Source organism: Misgurnus anguillicaudatus, chromosome 12, assembly GCF_027580225.2.
Source record: "Misgurnus anguillicaudatus chromosome 12, ASM2758022v2, whole genome shotgun sequence".
NCBI lineage: Eukaryota > Metazoa > Chordata > Actinopteri > Cypriniformes > Cobitidae > Misgurnus > Misgurnus anguillicaudatus.
The window spans coordinates 22,439,352-22,455,165 of NC_073348.2; the positions used below are offsets into that span (position 1 = coordinate 22,439,352).

Here is a 15,814-nt window from a genome sequence, read left to right on the forward strand (position 1 = left end):
GCAGCTGTGCTGTCAGCTCGGTCAGGTAGAGGATTCTCGCGAGTTAAATATAGTAACCAGCTGGCTTCATCCGGTTATGCTTCGACATGCCTCTAACCTACTGATGTCACGCAGCCAAACCCCGGCCGAGCATCCGAACGCAGGCCAAGACAAAAAGCACAAAGCACATGCACCCCCAACCAGTCTGATCACCGGTATATTATATTTGAGAACGGCGTAGCATGAATACTTCATGGATTTATAAAGCAACATGCTCACCGACGCAGAGCAATTTCAGCTAACACACACATACACACACCTTCATTTCTCATGGTTGCCTACGCTCACCCACACTTCATATTCTGTTCTCTGCCAAACTGACAGAAAAAAATCAGGATTGCTGTACGCATGCATTTCAAAGCGACCTCTTGAAAACGGTCTGTCTCTGTGAATTAGAGACAATGCATGTACTCTGCAAAGTAAACTAATGTATAAGAATAATGGCTGTATGCACAAGGACAGAAAATGTTATTCAGGTCCTTTTACAGAAATCCCTCACCCATAAAGGAAAATTCAGTTTTGTTCTGTTGAACACAAAAGAAACAACTTCTATGCAGCTCCTGCCAAGGATAGTTCACGGTAGCTGTCAAGCTCCAAAAAGAATAAAACGCCAAAAAAGAAATAAAAATTGTCTTTTAAAGCCATATCATTTGGTTTGAAATACTGAAATATAAGTCTCACGCATCACTTTTCATAACTGCCCTCACAAGTACCAATTCAGTTTTGTCCTTTAGTGACATTAACGTACCACTTTTTAATAACAAAAAGTTTCTTAAAGAAAACTACTCTATGGGTTTCGAAAACTTGCACATAAAAAGTCATATGGACTTTTTTTTCATAATTCTTTAGAAGCCCGAGAGTCTTTATAAACAGACGCTGTATAAAGGACCTGCTAACATTTCCATTGCATAAAAAATTTTCCTCCTGAAAATTCCACTAAAGCAAAAAAAAAACATATGGATTTGCGTAAAGGCGAGTAGATATGAAGAGTTTGTTGCAAAACGAGATAACTATTTAATTTTTCAGATATCTTGTTTTTTGGTTGTGCATTCCAATTTATATCAATTCAACTGCAGTTTGGTTTGTTTTGATTTAAACCTTCATAACTTAAAAAAATACAGCCAAGTAGCACCATAAAACAAAATAATAACACGGTAACATAATAATAAACATGTTTAGACAAAAATGTTAAAAACTGGATTTATCTCGTTTTGCAACGAAACTCTTCATATATGAAGAGTTTGGTTCCAAAACGCAATAAATACATTTTGACTAATTTCGGTAAAAACGTGTGTTTTCTATACCTAGAAAGTAAAAAGATGAAAACAGGGTTCCCACACCTTAGTTAAAGGAACAGTATGTAAGAAATGTATGTCACTTAATCATAAAATGGCCCTGATATGTCGCTAGACATTAAGAAATAATTTTCAATTCATATACTTTTATCACTCACAACAGTGGTCCGGCCAGGATATTGTGATTTAAAAAGTGGAGTTGCAGCCCTCAACTGATGTTTATGTTGTCATGTTGTGTATTGGCCACCAGTTGTGTGATTGCAGTACCAGTTTAAGCCACAAGTTTTGTGATTGCAGTACCAGTTTTGGCCACAATCCTACATACTGTTCCTTTAACTTCAAATTCAAGTACCTTTCAAGGACTTTCCAGATCTAATACCCTTAAGGACTAAATGTGGGGACACATTTCAAGTGAGAGCAAAGTTACATCGAGTTATACATTGTTACAGTTCCCTTTGGAGGGAACTCGCGCTGCGTCACTGCGGTGACACTTTGGGGACGCCTCCAGGGGTAAGTGCGTCTGAATGTGTATATCAAATTCAACCAATGGTGAGGCTAACGACAAAGACAGGGTGACGGGGGAGTATATCACTATCTTAAATATTTCCAGATGGCATACTGGGATGCAGGAAGTATGGCAAGGGAGACACAGCAGATTTAACTTTTTGGTAACATGTTAAAGTAGCTTTCTTCTCTGGCCAACTTTTGGGGGCGGCGCCCCAGCGCCCCCTATTGACCAGCAGCCACTGGTGATCAGATACGATACTGATTTTGGCGGTAATTTTTTTCAATAGCGTTTTGAAACCAAACTCTTCATATTTATTACAAATACAGTGAGGCACAGCACTTGTTGACTGACAGTTGAATCAGGTATTCTATCACCTGGGATGGCAGACAGAAGCACAAAATAAAAGTATCAAGTCAAACAGTTCATTAATCATTAAAATGGAGAGGGTGAGGGAGTGACTTCACTCAATATAAAAGATAAATGGACAGGAGTTTAAATCTCCATCAGCCAGGAATACTGTCTATAGGCTGCTATTGGCCAAAACAAATCTTAGTAAGTGAGAGTTACATTCCCATTGTGGGTTTATATTATATATAATATATAGAATGTATTATAGTATTATTATATTTATATTAATATTTATATTTAATTTAAACTAATTTAATCATTAATAACACATTATATTACAATACACTTAATAGAATTAATTTGGATTATAGATGTGCCTTATCAAAAGCAATTTAAAGTGCATTCAAGTTATTTAGTGTGTGTTTTTTATATTCATGTCTTTTATTTTGAAGTTGTTTTGTCATTTTGTAGTTCCATTATAGTCTTTGTAGTTCTGTCATGTTTCCCCACCCTAATTGTCTCCAGACGTGCTTCTCAATTCTTGTTTGTGCATCCTCGTTTCCTTTCCTCCGCGAGGACTGAGGAGACGCAGCATTAAGTGAAATGGCATACCATTACTTACTCTCTGTATAAAGTTCATTTTCTATTATCAAGTGCATTAAAAACAAAAATATTTAACAAGAAATATAAAGCTAAATACACACTTGAGTTAGAGTTAATAGCCTTACTACATTAAAATAAAGACATTATTAAAAGTGCTGTAAAATTAATATACTGTACAGTATGTGTCTGTACATCGGTGGTCTAGACATGAATATTAAATATACTGTCTGAAACGAGTCTACATTTACAATAATTGAATGATTAATACCAACATTTATGCGTGTTTAAAGACATGATGATGTGAAGGGGGAGGAGATTAATATGTGCGTCAGGTTTAGTTGATAAAACACTTCCGCATAGGATACACTTGTGTATCCTCGCTCATGACTCCTCAGAAACCTCTTAACTGCTCGTTCCTCGCGGTGCAATTAAAGAATTTAGATGTCCTACAAGATGGCGGAGCTCGATCGGTTTCCGGGTCAAAGGATGTAAAACGTAAAAGCGAGATGAGAAAGCATATTGAGAAGCACCCCAGAGCTGTGTCCCAATTCGAAGGCTGGATCCTTCAAAGGATGCGACCTTCAAAGTCCACAATGAGAAATAAAAGTAAACCCCAACAAACACAGTATTGCAAAAATAATATTCATGCTAAACATATACTAAAACAGTGTCAGAGACCTTTGTCTGCCAAATACACACTTTTATTTAACTAAGGTTAAAGAGCACCTATGGTCCGATTCACGATTTTACATTTCTTTTGGTGTGTAAGTGTGTATTAGTACATGTTAATGATATGCAAAAGGTACATACCCCAAAGTAAACGATGACGCGAGTTATCGTCTCCAACGCAAATCTCTTTTCTTGGACTACAACAAACACACGGACTGTAGGCAACAGTTTACTTCCTGGGATTGGTGATGTAGACAAGACCGACATTATCATAATTCCTCCCGCTTTGAGTCATAGTGAAAGCATTGCATTGTGAGCGAATCTTTCAAACATGGTAAGGAGCGTCACATTTCCGGCTGACGTCTGAGGTATTCAGGCCAATCACAATGTACAAATTAGCTGGCCAATCCGGTACACAGCGTTTTTCAGATCGATGAGCTTTGTACAAAATCTGAGCGTTTGAGGAAAGTATTATATTTGGAGCTACAAATATGTACGGTATGTGGACAATAATGTGTTTTTTGAACCATAAACCACGCAAACACATAGTATTATACCAAATAACGTTGTTTTTTTAGCAATGAAATAGGTGCAGTTTAAAATAGCTGTTACATATGCGCAACGAATCTCGGTATAGCCTAGGCTGTGAAGGATCTATTCTTTCTATCCTTTGCAGCCTGCAGAAAGAGGAATGAACTTTAAGGGGCCAGTCACACCAAAAGCGTTTATGGCAGTTGCAGGCACCTTTTTTGAATGATATTCTATGGGCAGGGCGCGTTTGCGCGCTGTTTATGCGCGCCGAGCGCCTTGCGGTTTTTTGCCGCCTGCCGCGCACGCGTTTTTGAAGGAGCGCTTGAGAGCGGAGAAGCGCCTGACGTCATTCGCGTCTTTTCATTGTCCAATCGAATGAGGGGAGAGGCGGGCCTTGCGGTGTGGTGCGTGAAGTTTACAGTTGCTTTGAAGAACCGGACTCCACTCGCTCACTCTCTCCTGCGTGTTTGTGCTCCTCTTATCCTCAAACAAGGTCAGAGCAAGCGCCCTCTTTTGAAAGTTTCTGCTAATATGACAGTTAACAGGAAAAGAGCGCTCACGCTTCAATATTTGATTGACAAGACAGCTGACTCGGTGGTTGCTTAGCAATATGAAAAGCCGCGTCGCACTGCTCTTTTTTTAAAGAAGGCAGTGCGTCGCGCCTTGCTTTTGCAAGCATTTAAAACGCTTTTGGTGTGACTGGCCCCTAAGGCTGCATTTTAAGCATCCTTTGAATAGGGTCGGCCTTACTACCCTTTAGTAGTGCTGCTGTGATGCAATCGATTAGAATGCAGTCTTCGGCGTTCACAGCCTTTGAATTGGGACACAGCTCAGGTGTGTCTTGTATTCTTGACTTGCCAGTGTATATATGTGTCCCGTGCTGTCAAAATGAGTCGAAATGCTCTTATTTTGAAATAAAAATCTTGTGGAATATATGTTTTTTATAAAAAAACAAGTACATTGAGCCCTCATCTATCGATCCCAATGCTTCAAAAAGTAATTAAACATCTAAAATAGTATTTATATGTACGTTTTCTTGGGTGTCTGACGTTTTGGATTTAAAACATGCAGGAATGAGAAAATAAAGTGCAGACCTTAATTGATGTCAGAAGAGTTGGACCTGAATAATGTAAAATGAGTTATTAGTAGTGACAAGACACGAAACGCTCGCACTGTCTAACCTCTCGATATACACAATTAGCTACAAAGAATTACAGTTTTAAAAATATGTATAGAGAATTCGCACAGATGTAATCTGTTATGTCTTAAGTGAAGGTTAACAGTTAATGCTAATGCTTATATTCGAACAGAAGATGTGACATAAGGCTGAACTAAAGGAACAGTTCACCTACTCATATATCAGTCTCATGTCAAAATAACATCGCCATGTAACAAGCTGACAAAAGACATTCAATAGCGTGTGGGACTGGAATGTAAATCATTATTTACCAAACATATTCCACTCCACCTTTTATGAATACACATTTGAATCTCGAGCTACGATTTTCAGAGAATAAAGGTTTAAATTTCCACCAGTTATTAATGCAAAGCTATCCCGTGGCCTCAATTGAAACGCATATGGATTGCATCATGACAATTTCATGTCGTTTTAAGAGAAAGAGAAGTCAAACCTATCCTGTTGTGTTACACAGCAGACCCACAGGAGAGTAAATAATAAAACAATTCTCATTTTAGTGAAAACAGCCACACTGCATTCGTTTTAAATCGTCGAACGCATTTTGGACAGCTGTCTAATCTCAACAGTGTCTCCGGATTTTAAGAGTTCCCGTCACCTGTCAGCTTGCCATCCTTGCTTTCTGATTTCGAGCCAGCGGGAAGATGGCGGTTCAGGCACTCTGCATAATTCAGAGCTGTCTTTAGATCCGTCACATTACAAGCGTCCTCGCCAGACTCTGTTCAAACAAAACAGCCGAATTCACGGCCCGGGTGGCGGCACTCCGACAGGGAGTAGATAGCACCGGGTGTATGACTGACAGCTGTTTTGGGTCAGTGCGACAGACTGTTTTGTAGAAAATTCATGAGTACCATACTGAGTAAGGTGGGTTAGTATACAGTATGAAGCGTGCACTGACCTGCCATGTGTGGAGGACAGGTAACAATGACAGCATTACAAGTGACCGTGCCTCCAGATGTCTTAACTTCTACATTCTCTGAATTCTGTAAAAAAAAAACATTACAATTCATACAATTGAAGAGACAGAGAGAATACATGGTTATATGACCGAATCGGCAAGGACGCTGAGACAATGTGCCTAACACAATAATAAAGACTGAACATGAGGTACATGCAGCACACTGCACTCAGTCAACGGGGAGGCGTGTTGTATTAATATGACTCTCTATCATCATTCCCTTCCTCAGATCATTTCACAAACATATAGCTTGTGGCTTTCTCACTGATGGCCAAAGCGAGATATGGATGAGGGTTATCTGTTATGTATGTGTGACCCCCAAAGGTGTCACAGGCATATAAGCATGCCATTTATGATAGAGAACAGCAACCAAACTCATATCTGTTGTTATGTTTTTTGGAAGAGATTCCGGTACTGTCACAGTTCAGTCCAGTTTTGCATGATGGAGTGTATTGGCTACTTGATCAGATATAATGGAGAACCACGTTTTGTACTGTATATTTTGTTCTTTTTTTATATTTGTATATTTTGTTCTTTCCCAATTATTTTGGGCTGACAGACCCTTCATCTACATGAGCAGAAGCACTCAATGTCCTGACCTCTGTATTGTTCGTGCGATTCTGTTATTAATTATAACAAGGATGCACCAATGTATCCTCTTGTAATCTGTATTTGCCTGCGGCCCAAATGCGGCCCGCCAATAATCTTTATGCGGTCCGCCGGTGATCTTTGTCTGATTTAAAATCAGCATGGATACTTTAAAGATGCCTTTCCATTGTACGTCAAATGAGTAACAAAGAGGCTGCGTGGGGTGCCAACCATCTGCGAGTGTGAACTTTTCGGATCTGATTTGAGCTTTGGATGCTTTAAAAAAAAACTGTGCGACTACACCACATACGACACGCTGAGCGGAAGTGATGTATTTCAGTGTGTTCCAATCAAAACACTTTGTGCGAGGTGAAAATTATTAATTATTAATCATTTTTTGTTTAACTTTATTAGTAACAATTGGCATAAGTGTTGTTTATTGTTTCATTCATTTGCATTCATTTATTTATTCCACTATGGTGAATATTCGTAGAATAATAAGATTTTGCGCTTGTGTTTTCAGTAATTAAAAGGCAAAAATACTTTATACAAGATGTGTGCACCTTTTTTGTTATTTAACTCTTTCACCGCCAGCATTTTTTAAAAAAGTTGCCAGCCAGCGCCAGCGTTTTTCATGATTTTCACCAAAGTTTAATGCCTTCCAGAAAATGTTCGTCTTCAGATATATAAACATACAATATACCAAATAAAAGAACAGACCCTCTGCTTAAAAAAAAAAACCGTTTCATCCTACCTTCAGTAGTTCTTTGTAATAATCTATTGAATATGGGGGTAGGTTTATTCAAAAACAACACATTTTAAGCAAAAAGCTGAGATAATTCCATTTTTGTGACGGACTTTTCATAGAGATCCCATTTAGAGCGATTTTTAAAACAGACACGGACATGCAGTAGCTTGCCATAGGGCATTACTTCCGGATTTAAAAAGTTGCGGAAGGGCGCCACCTGGTGGATAATAGCCGTATTGCGGAAAGACGAAAAATCTCATCATTGGCGGGGAAGCGTTTTCTCTTAATTGACGAGATATCTCGTCAATGGCGGTGAAGGTAAAAGTAAAAAATAGGGGTAAAGTTTGGCCCGCATCATATTTACATTTTTTAAATCTGGCCGTCGATGAAGAGTAGTTGAAGACCCCTGATCTATGCCTAGGAAAAACCAGTTTTACAATCTACCAGTGGCGGCCGGTGACTTCTTTTTCGAGGGCGCTCGATGCAAAGTTCTTCACAACATGTATGTAGCCCGTCATGTGTGTGGTTCGTAATTTCAAAATATGTGTTCTGCACCTCGAGTGATTCTGTGTGCATCACGTGTCTTGTCAAAATAAGTGCCTGCTGCAGATGCGTCTAAAGGGTTTATGATAAAAGAGACGCTCGCATTTGCAAGATACTCGCATGATCTCATGTGTAATCAGAGTTTACTGTTAAGAGAGTGTCTTGCGTGTATTTTGGGAACGCGAGCGTCTCTTTTTATCATAAATGGTTTTGACGCGTGTGCAGCAGCCAGCAGGCACTTATTTTGACAAAACACGTGATGCAAATGGTTCACATGAAGCAACAAACACATATTTTGAAAACACAAGCAACACACATGTGTTCATCTGTGAATATCTTGTTGGACAAAACGTGTCATAAACTTTTGGCAAACACAGTGCTTATTTTGCGATAATCCAAAAGTCTATGTGAAAAATAAATGGGCTTTTTGCGAAAGAACCAGTGTCACGCTAACTACCGGGTTGGCTTACAAAAATACGTCATCCCTGAGGCACTCTATTGGACATCGGCCGATTGTTTAAAGGGACAATAAGTAGGATTTACCCCCATCTAGTGGTGAAATTGTATTTTGCATTCATTCGAACAGTGCTCTCTAGCGCCTCCCCTTTCCAAATGCGTGTTGCAACTACGGTAGCCCTTATGTTCTCACTGATCTCCTTGTCCATTGCAGCTGATTCTGAATGAAAACGTGTTGTGGAAACGCGTTGGTAGGCTAGTGCTTTTTGTCCCTCTATGCTATTATACTTTATTAGTATGGCGGAACGTCATGGAAGCCCTCCTTGGACTTACACGTTCAATGTAAAGAGAAGAAAATCTAAACTTCCAAAGAAGTCAGATCACTGGCAGAGGTCATTTGACACCAACAAGGACATATTCATGAATAAAGACATTGATTTGATGAATAAAACTCTTAAAACCCTACTTTCTGTCCCTTTAAAACCAGCCAATGATCCAGGCAGATTATATCTTGATAATCAAAAGAGGCTGAAAAACGCATCAGAAGTCATGATGTGTGATTATTTTGACTATTTAAACTATTTAAAACTAGATGTTAAAAACAAAATTATGGGTATTTATCGGTATCGTAAATAGCGAAGGTCATTTTATCGTCCGATATCGATTATTGGCCGATATATCGGTGTGTCTCTAGTTATAACCCATCTGATTCAAAGTAGATCATTCCTATATTAGGCTACATTTCACATTTTGAGTAACCCATGACTGTGCTTCATTTATATGGTAACAAAAATTATATATTGCAAACATATATCTGAAGGCTTTTTATTGAGGTTACTTCTATATTAATATTATGGTGTGATCTTCAAAACAAGAAAGTGTTACTTTTGTGTGGGCTTCTCAGTATTCATGGGTACCAAAGTCGTCAGTTCCGCCATGCCCGCCGGCATATTTGTGTCCATCTTGGCAGCGAACACAGCATATCAAATGCACTAAATTGTCACGTTTATTAGTTTTATTGAGGGCTTACGAGAGACAAAATGCTGCTTGTACAATCTGAAGTTAGATGTCGGCTGCCAGCAAGTCCCTCCAGTTGTTTGCGATCGCAGAAGAGCGCAAAATCAACAAAATGTCGAATTTTTGGGATCCTGCATTATTTGTCATATTCTGTATTAAATATTTCCAGAAATTGGTGAAGCAATATCATAATGTATTACAGTTTATTGTTTTGTAGTCCTTAAAATAAGTTGCTGGCACACAAAAGAAAGTCTCAGCGGGAACAAATGTGCACATGCAAAATGTTTTTGATATGTTAATCAAAAAAACAATCTGCTACTTAATTAATGTTATATTTATTTGTCTGTTTTTTCATTTGTTTCTGTTCTTATATTATTAAATTACTTGAGAACTTTTTATTATTTATTTAATATTAGGCAAGCATTTATGTTATCCTTAGTGGTCACTTCTGATTGAAGGCAATCCTTTATTCCGCCGATCTAACTCCTTTTGTATAGAATCAAATTGTAGTTCGGGGTTCCTCTGATGACAGCCAACAGCACAACATATCCCATGAATATTGTAATCTTGTTGTGAACCTCCTGGGAGCGTTTTATTGATCTTCATCATGACCATAGATTAAAGCAGAGCGCACAGCTGTGAACGGACACAAATATGGCGGCGACGAAAGACAGTGACGTCACACGGTACGGATGAATATGTTTCTATATACCCAGCAAGCAATTTTGCATTTTAAAGACGTCTAATTGCCGTCCAAACACAACCCAAACGTTTATGCTAAAACAAGGCAAAATTTGGGCTGTCTGTGAAAATTTAATATAGGTCTAACCATACCCCCCCAAAAAATTAAATAAATAAATTACTCCAAACACATTGTAATCATTGTTGACTTTGTTTACATGATAAAAAAATCAAACATCTCACAAGTTATTTTGGCAAAACCGACATGTAACCAAATTCAAGTTTCATTTGACTAGAAGTGTGTAACTTATAGCCGGATTATATCAGGTAGGTCTAGTTAAAGGATTAGTCAATTTTCTTTTTAAAAAATCCAGATAATTTATTCACCACCATGTCATCCAAAATTTTGATGTCTTTCTTTGTTCAGTCGAGAAGAAATTATGTTTTTTAAGGAAAACATTCCAGGATTTTTTTCATTTTAATGGACTTTAATGGACACCAACACTTAACAGTTTTAATGCAGTTTAAAATTGCAGTTTCAACGGACTCTAAACGATCCCAAACAAGGCATAAGGGTCTTATCTAGCGAAAAGATAAAAATAAAATAAATAAAAAGTATGCACTTTTAAACCACAACTTCTCGTCTATCTCCGGTCCTGTGACGCGCCAGCGCGACCTCACGCAATTGCGTAATGCAAAGGTCATGAGTTACATATATGAAACGCACATTTGCGGACCATTTTAAACAATAAACTGACACAAAGACATTAATTAGTATCATTCGACATACAACAACATCTGTCCTCTTTCTCCACACTTGTTTGGCATACGTCATCCATGACCCCTTGACGTGATGACGTATTGCGTGAGGTCGCGCTGGTGCGTCGCATGGCTGGAGATGGACGAGAGGTTGTGGTTTAGGGGTGCATATTTTTTATTGTTCTTGTCAAAAATGACAGTCGTTTCTCTAGATAAGACCCTTATGTCTCGTTTTGGATCATTTATAGTTCTTTGAAACTGCAATTTTAAACTACATTAAAACATTTACGTGTTGGTGTCCATTAAAGTCCATTAAAATGAGAAAATTCCTTGAATGTTTTTCTAAAAAAAAATAATTTCTTCTTGACTGGAAAGACATCAACATTTTGGATGACATGGTGGTGAGTAAATTAGCTGGATTTTTTTTTTAAGAAAATTGACTAATCCTTTAACCAAGATAGTGAAATGCAGCTGTTGCTTGCAGGGTATTTTGATTATTTTTCGATGTTCCTAATGCATCTACTATCTATACTCTGTATTTACTCTGTAAAGCTGCTTTACAACAATGCATGACTGTGAAAAGCTCTTAGGAAATAAACTTGAATTGAACTTTAAACACGGCCATTTTTCCAATTACGTTTGGTGCCGCTATGAAAGTTACATTTATGGGCTGATTAAGGACGTCGTTTGTGTCTCGCACAAGATTTCGCACAGCTTCAGTTCAATAGCGAAAATCAATAGACTGGTGGATTTGAAATGTTGCCCTTTCAATTTTTCTCTGATTTCTTGCTGTTTCCTCTTGATAGTTTTTCACTAAGATGAGCAGCATTACAAGTGTGCAGCATACAGGGAACATTAGTGAGAATCTATGCAAGCCTGAATTGAACTTGCATCAACTACATGAGCACTCATTGTTTTATCGTCACCGAGATCACACCTGTTTTCAAACTCAAATTTAGCACAAACCACCGTAGTATTCATCTATTTATAGGTAAAAGTCATGGAGTTTCTCTTGTTAAACAGTGGGGGTGAGTAAAACTTTATACTCAGAGATGCCGATGTAGCACCATTACGGCAGCTAATGGATTTTACCGCTCTACGTGTGAGAGCGACATTATAGGCTAATTCCCTGATGTGACTCAAAGGCTTTCAAAAGATTTTGTGTCACCAAATTGCAAATGAGAGCGATCCAATGGAGTGGATTTGATTTAGGTCATCCAAATATTTTAGCGATGACAGGCACTTCAGCTTACAACACTATATAATATAATATAAAAATAGTAAGAGAGGTAGAGGTTAAATTACGAAAATCACAAAGCAGGACTCTTCTACATACATTTCTTGTTTAAAGGAAAAGAAGTTATCACATGCACCGCTGGTTGAGAAATGCTTGTTATCTTTGTGTCAACCTTCTGCTCTGATAGAGTCTTTACCTGACAGATGGTCATTACAGGGGAACTCAGACGAACTCGATCTTTTCCGATCTGCTCCACCAGCTTCTGTGACAGCTGCTGAGTGCCACCCTGTGAAAAGAATGAGTATTACATCCATTTCACTCACAGCTGTCATCTTAATATAACAAACACAACAGCACCTCATTTTACTGAGAAACAGATGTTTGTGCTGCACTATGATTCCCTGAGCTTCTCCTGCCACAATTAATCTGAAATAACTTTATTCATTTACACACATGCATCATTTGGCAGATGGTTTTATCCAAAGCATCTTCCAGTGCATCCAAGGCATATATATATATATATATATATATATATATATATATATATATATATATATATATATATATATATATATATATATATATATATATATTTTTTTTTTTTTATTATTATTTATTTATTTATTTATTTATATAAACATATATATTAATTTATATTATATATAAAAAATATATAAAAAACATTTCTTAAATGTATATATATATATATGTTAGTGTTTAAATATACATAATATTTACACACAGTACAAACTCGTGTATTATGCAAAAAATGACTTTTATTTTGTATGAGATTAATCTAGATTAATCTATGCCCAGCACTTCTATCTATCTATCTATCTATCTATCTATCTATCTATCTATCTATCTATCTATCTATCTATCTATCTATCTATCTATCTATCTATCTATCTATCATTGATGAGATTGAGACTAATAGATCTTCTATATGCTGCAATGATTATAAGGTTATATATAATATTATGCAATCCCCATTGGTTAAAGTTACACAACTGATCCAGTGATAAACAATCAGTCACTGCTTTCAGAAAGTAGGTGAGAGAGAACTAGAAGATAAAAGGCTCAAAAAAGTGCTTTTGCAATTTCATGTACCTTTACCCGACATCGACGGCTGCTATCTAACGCTATTATTACTAAGTTTCCAGACCAGTCAGCACACACAAAACTACAATCTTATTTAGCATTAAAATAAATGTGTTTCAAAAACATGGCAAATAGTTGTGTGGCATAGTGTTTGCACTAACATAGTGTTTGTTTGGCTCAACTGGAGCATTGTGTTAGCAGTGCAAAAGTCAAAGGTCACAGATACTGTAAGATAAAATGTATAGCTTTTAATGCACTGTAAGTCGCTTTGGATAAAACTGTCTGCCAAATGAATGAATGTAAAAGTATTTCATCTTCTAAGCCTATGCAAAAATCCTGAAACGTGCAAACAGTGACCTAGTCTCTCCTAAATAATTTCGTAATAAAAAATAATGGCCAAGCTTTTATATTACAGGCTAATAGGTTTTAGATAAAACTTTAAAGGGGACATTTAACAAGACTTTTTAAGATGTGAAATAAATCTTTTGTGTACCCATGTGAAGTATATGAAGATCTAGCTGAAAACACCATATAGATAATTCATTATAGCATGTTAAAATTGACACTTTGTATGTGTGAGCAAAAATGTGCTGTTTTGGGGTGTGTCCTTTAAAATGCAACTGAGCTGAACTCTGCACTAAATGGCACTGCCGTGGTTGGATAGTGCAGATTAAGGGGCGGTATTATCCCCTTCTGACATCACAAGGGGAGCTAAATTTCAATTACCTATATTTTGCATGCTTGCAGAGAATGGTTTACCAAAACTAAGTCGCTGGGTTGTTCCTTGTCACATTTTCTAGGTTGATTGAAGCACTGGGGACCCAATAGGCTTTATTCCCAGCTGCACTACTTCCTGAACTTCAGCCAGCTCCTTGTTTCCTGTCTGCCATTATTGGACAAACTGATTAATCCAGGTGTTCCTGACCTCAGTAGTCACAACAGCAATAATCAGACACACCTGGATTAATCAGTTTGTCCAATAATGGCAGACAGGAAACAAGGAGCTGGCTGAAGTTCAGGAAGTAGTGCAGCTGGACATAAAGCCTATTATAGCACTTAAAGATGCAAAAAAGTCAGATTTTCATGATATGTCTCCTTTAAACTATGTAAGTTAAATTAGTTATTATTTTTCAAAATTGTTTCAATTTGAAATTAATCCATAGGTCCAGTCCTTAACGTTGAATGCACAGTACCTATGGTTTACTTGCAATAAGTCACAGCTACAATATTATATTATAATATAGCAAAGCCTCATGTACTTCATTGCTAAATAAATAAAAGAAAAGGGTAAAAAAGTGAGACATGTTAGACATCTCTAACCTTGACCCTAAACTCCTGAGCTGAACCGGGTGTGGCCTCCAACAGTTTTAGGGCGCCCCCTGCTGCAGCGGAGTACATGAGAAAGTAAAGGAAGGAGAGCTGCAAGGGTTCCATGCCAAACACGGCACGACTACACAAGCCCATCTCCTCTTTTATCTCTGCAAGACAGATAAGTAAGTATTGATAAGTATTAATGGGTTGTTTACAGCATCAAACAGCAAGACGTGCAAAGCTCACCTGTGGTCCACACGTGTTGTTCCATGTAGGAATGAAGGGTCATGCTGTCATAAAGCTGTGCATTAGGAGAACTCATCGGATCCTCCACTGATACGGTCTTCGTGAGTCTATTAATCTAAAAGACAGACGCCACATTTTGGGTGGTTTTCAAACACCATATAATCCACTTAGATGCAATTTATTTCTCACATCTTTGCCTATTATGTGGAGCTATAAACGACGATGATGTCATTTATGACGTCAAGAGATTGGACAAAACCATTAGTTCAATCTCTGACCGCACTGTTTCTTAAAAATAGTAGCTAAAGAGCTTTCATATATCATTATTATCGCTGCGAGCACTCTGAAAGATCTACACTATGGGCTTATAGATGATTGTATAAAAAATATGGATCATTGCGTAACCTTAACTCATCTTCCATTAAGATATGAAATGATGGTAATTAGTCACATCTCTTCAACTCTATAAAAAGGAAATATTCTTAAATTATTACAGACTGACACGTTGTCAGATGAGATGGCGCGGTTTATCTTACCCGCCAGAGGAACTGGAGGAAATCCAACATAACCAGAGGGGAATACGATGGGATGCTAGAAGTGTAAGTAGTGATTTTGGCATGCGGTCCACCCATGTGATGCACCTTCTTGCCCTTGGTGAATTGCGGGTAAACCTCCACACCAAATTCTCGTATAAGCTCCATAACGTGAGTCTGTGAGCTAGAGAAGACATGGAAATAAAATGTAATGATATAGCACATTTAAAATTCAACTTTTGCAGGCCCTATAGGGATGTCTTCAAAGCAGCTCTTTGTGTAACTTCAAATAAAATCCTGCTTTCTCTCATACAGTGAAGGGTCTTTAGCTATAGGCAACGGTTTATTGGCTTATTGATCTCTGTGGTTTTGAGAATGTTTCTCTGGGTATTTTGTGTACTGTATGGTAAATGCTTTGAAAATGCATTTTACTGCTTGTAGGCTTAGC

The 15,814-nt window shown here is 37.6% G+C and overlaps 1 protein-coding gene across 1 annotated transcript in view; it reads right to left on the reverse strand.

Annotated features, from left to right (window-relative positions):
* The window catches only part of LOC129447135 (probable flavin-containing monoamine oxidase A), a 43,252-nt gene that overhangs the window by 26,671 nt on the left and 767 nt on the right, over window positions 1-15,814 (reverse strand). Inside the window, exons 3-7 of the mRNA XM_073874124.1 lie at window positions 15,370-15,550; window positions 14,834-14,948; window positions 14,597-14,754; window positions 12,372-12,461; window positions 6,087-6,171 (exon numbers count right to left, since the gene is read on the reverse strand). Of these exons, the coding sequence (XP_073730225.1) occupies window positions 6,087-6,171; window positions 12,372-12,461; window positions 14,597-14,754; window positions 14,834-14,948; window positions 15,370-15,550 (629 nt within the window). The remainder of the gene's footprint in view (window positions 1-6,086; window positions 6,172-12,371; window positions 12,462-14,596; window positions 14,755-14,833; window positions 14,949-15,369; window positions 15,551-15,814) is intronic.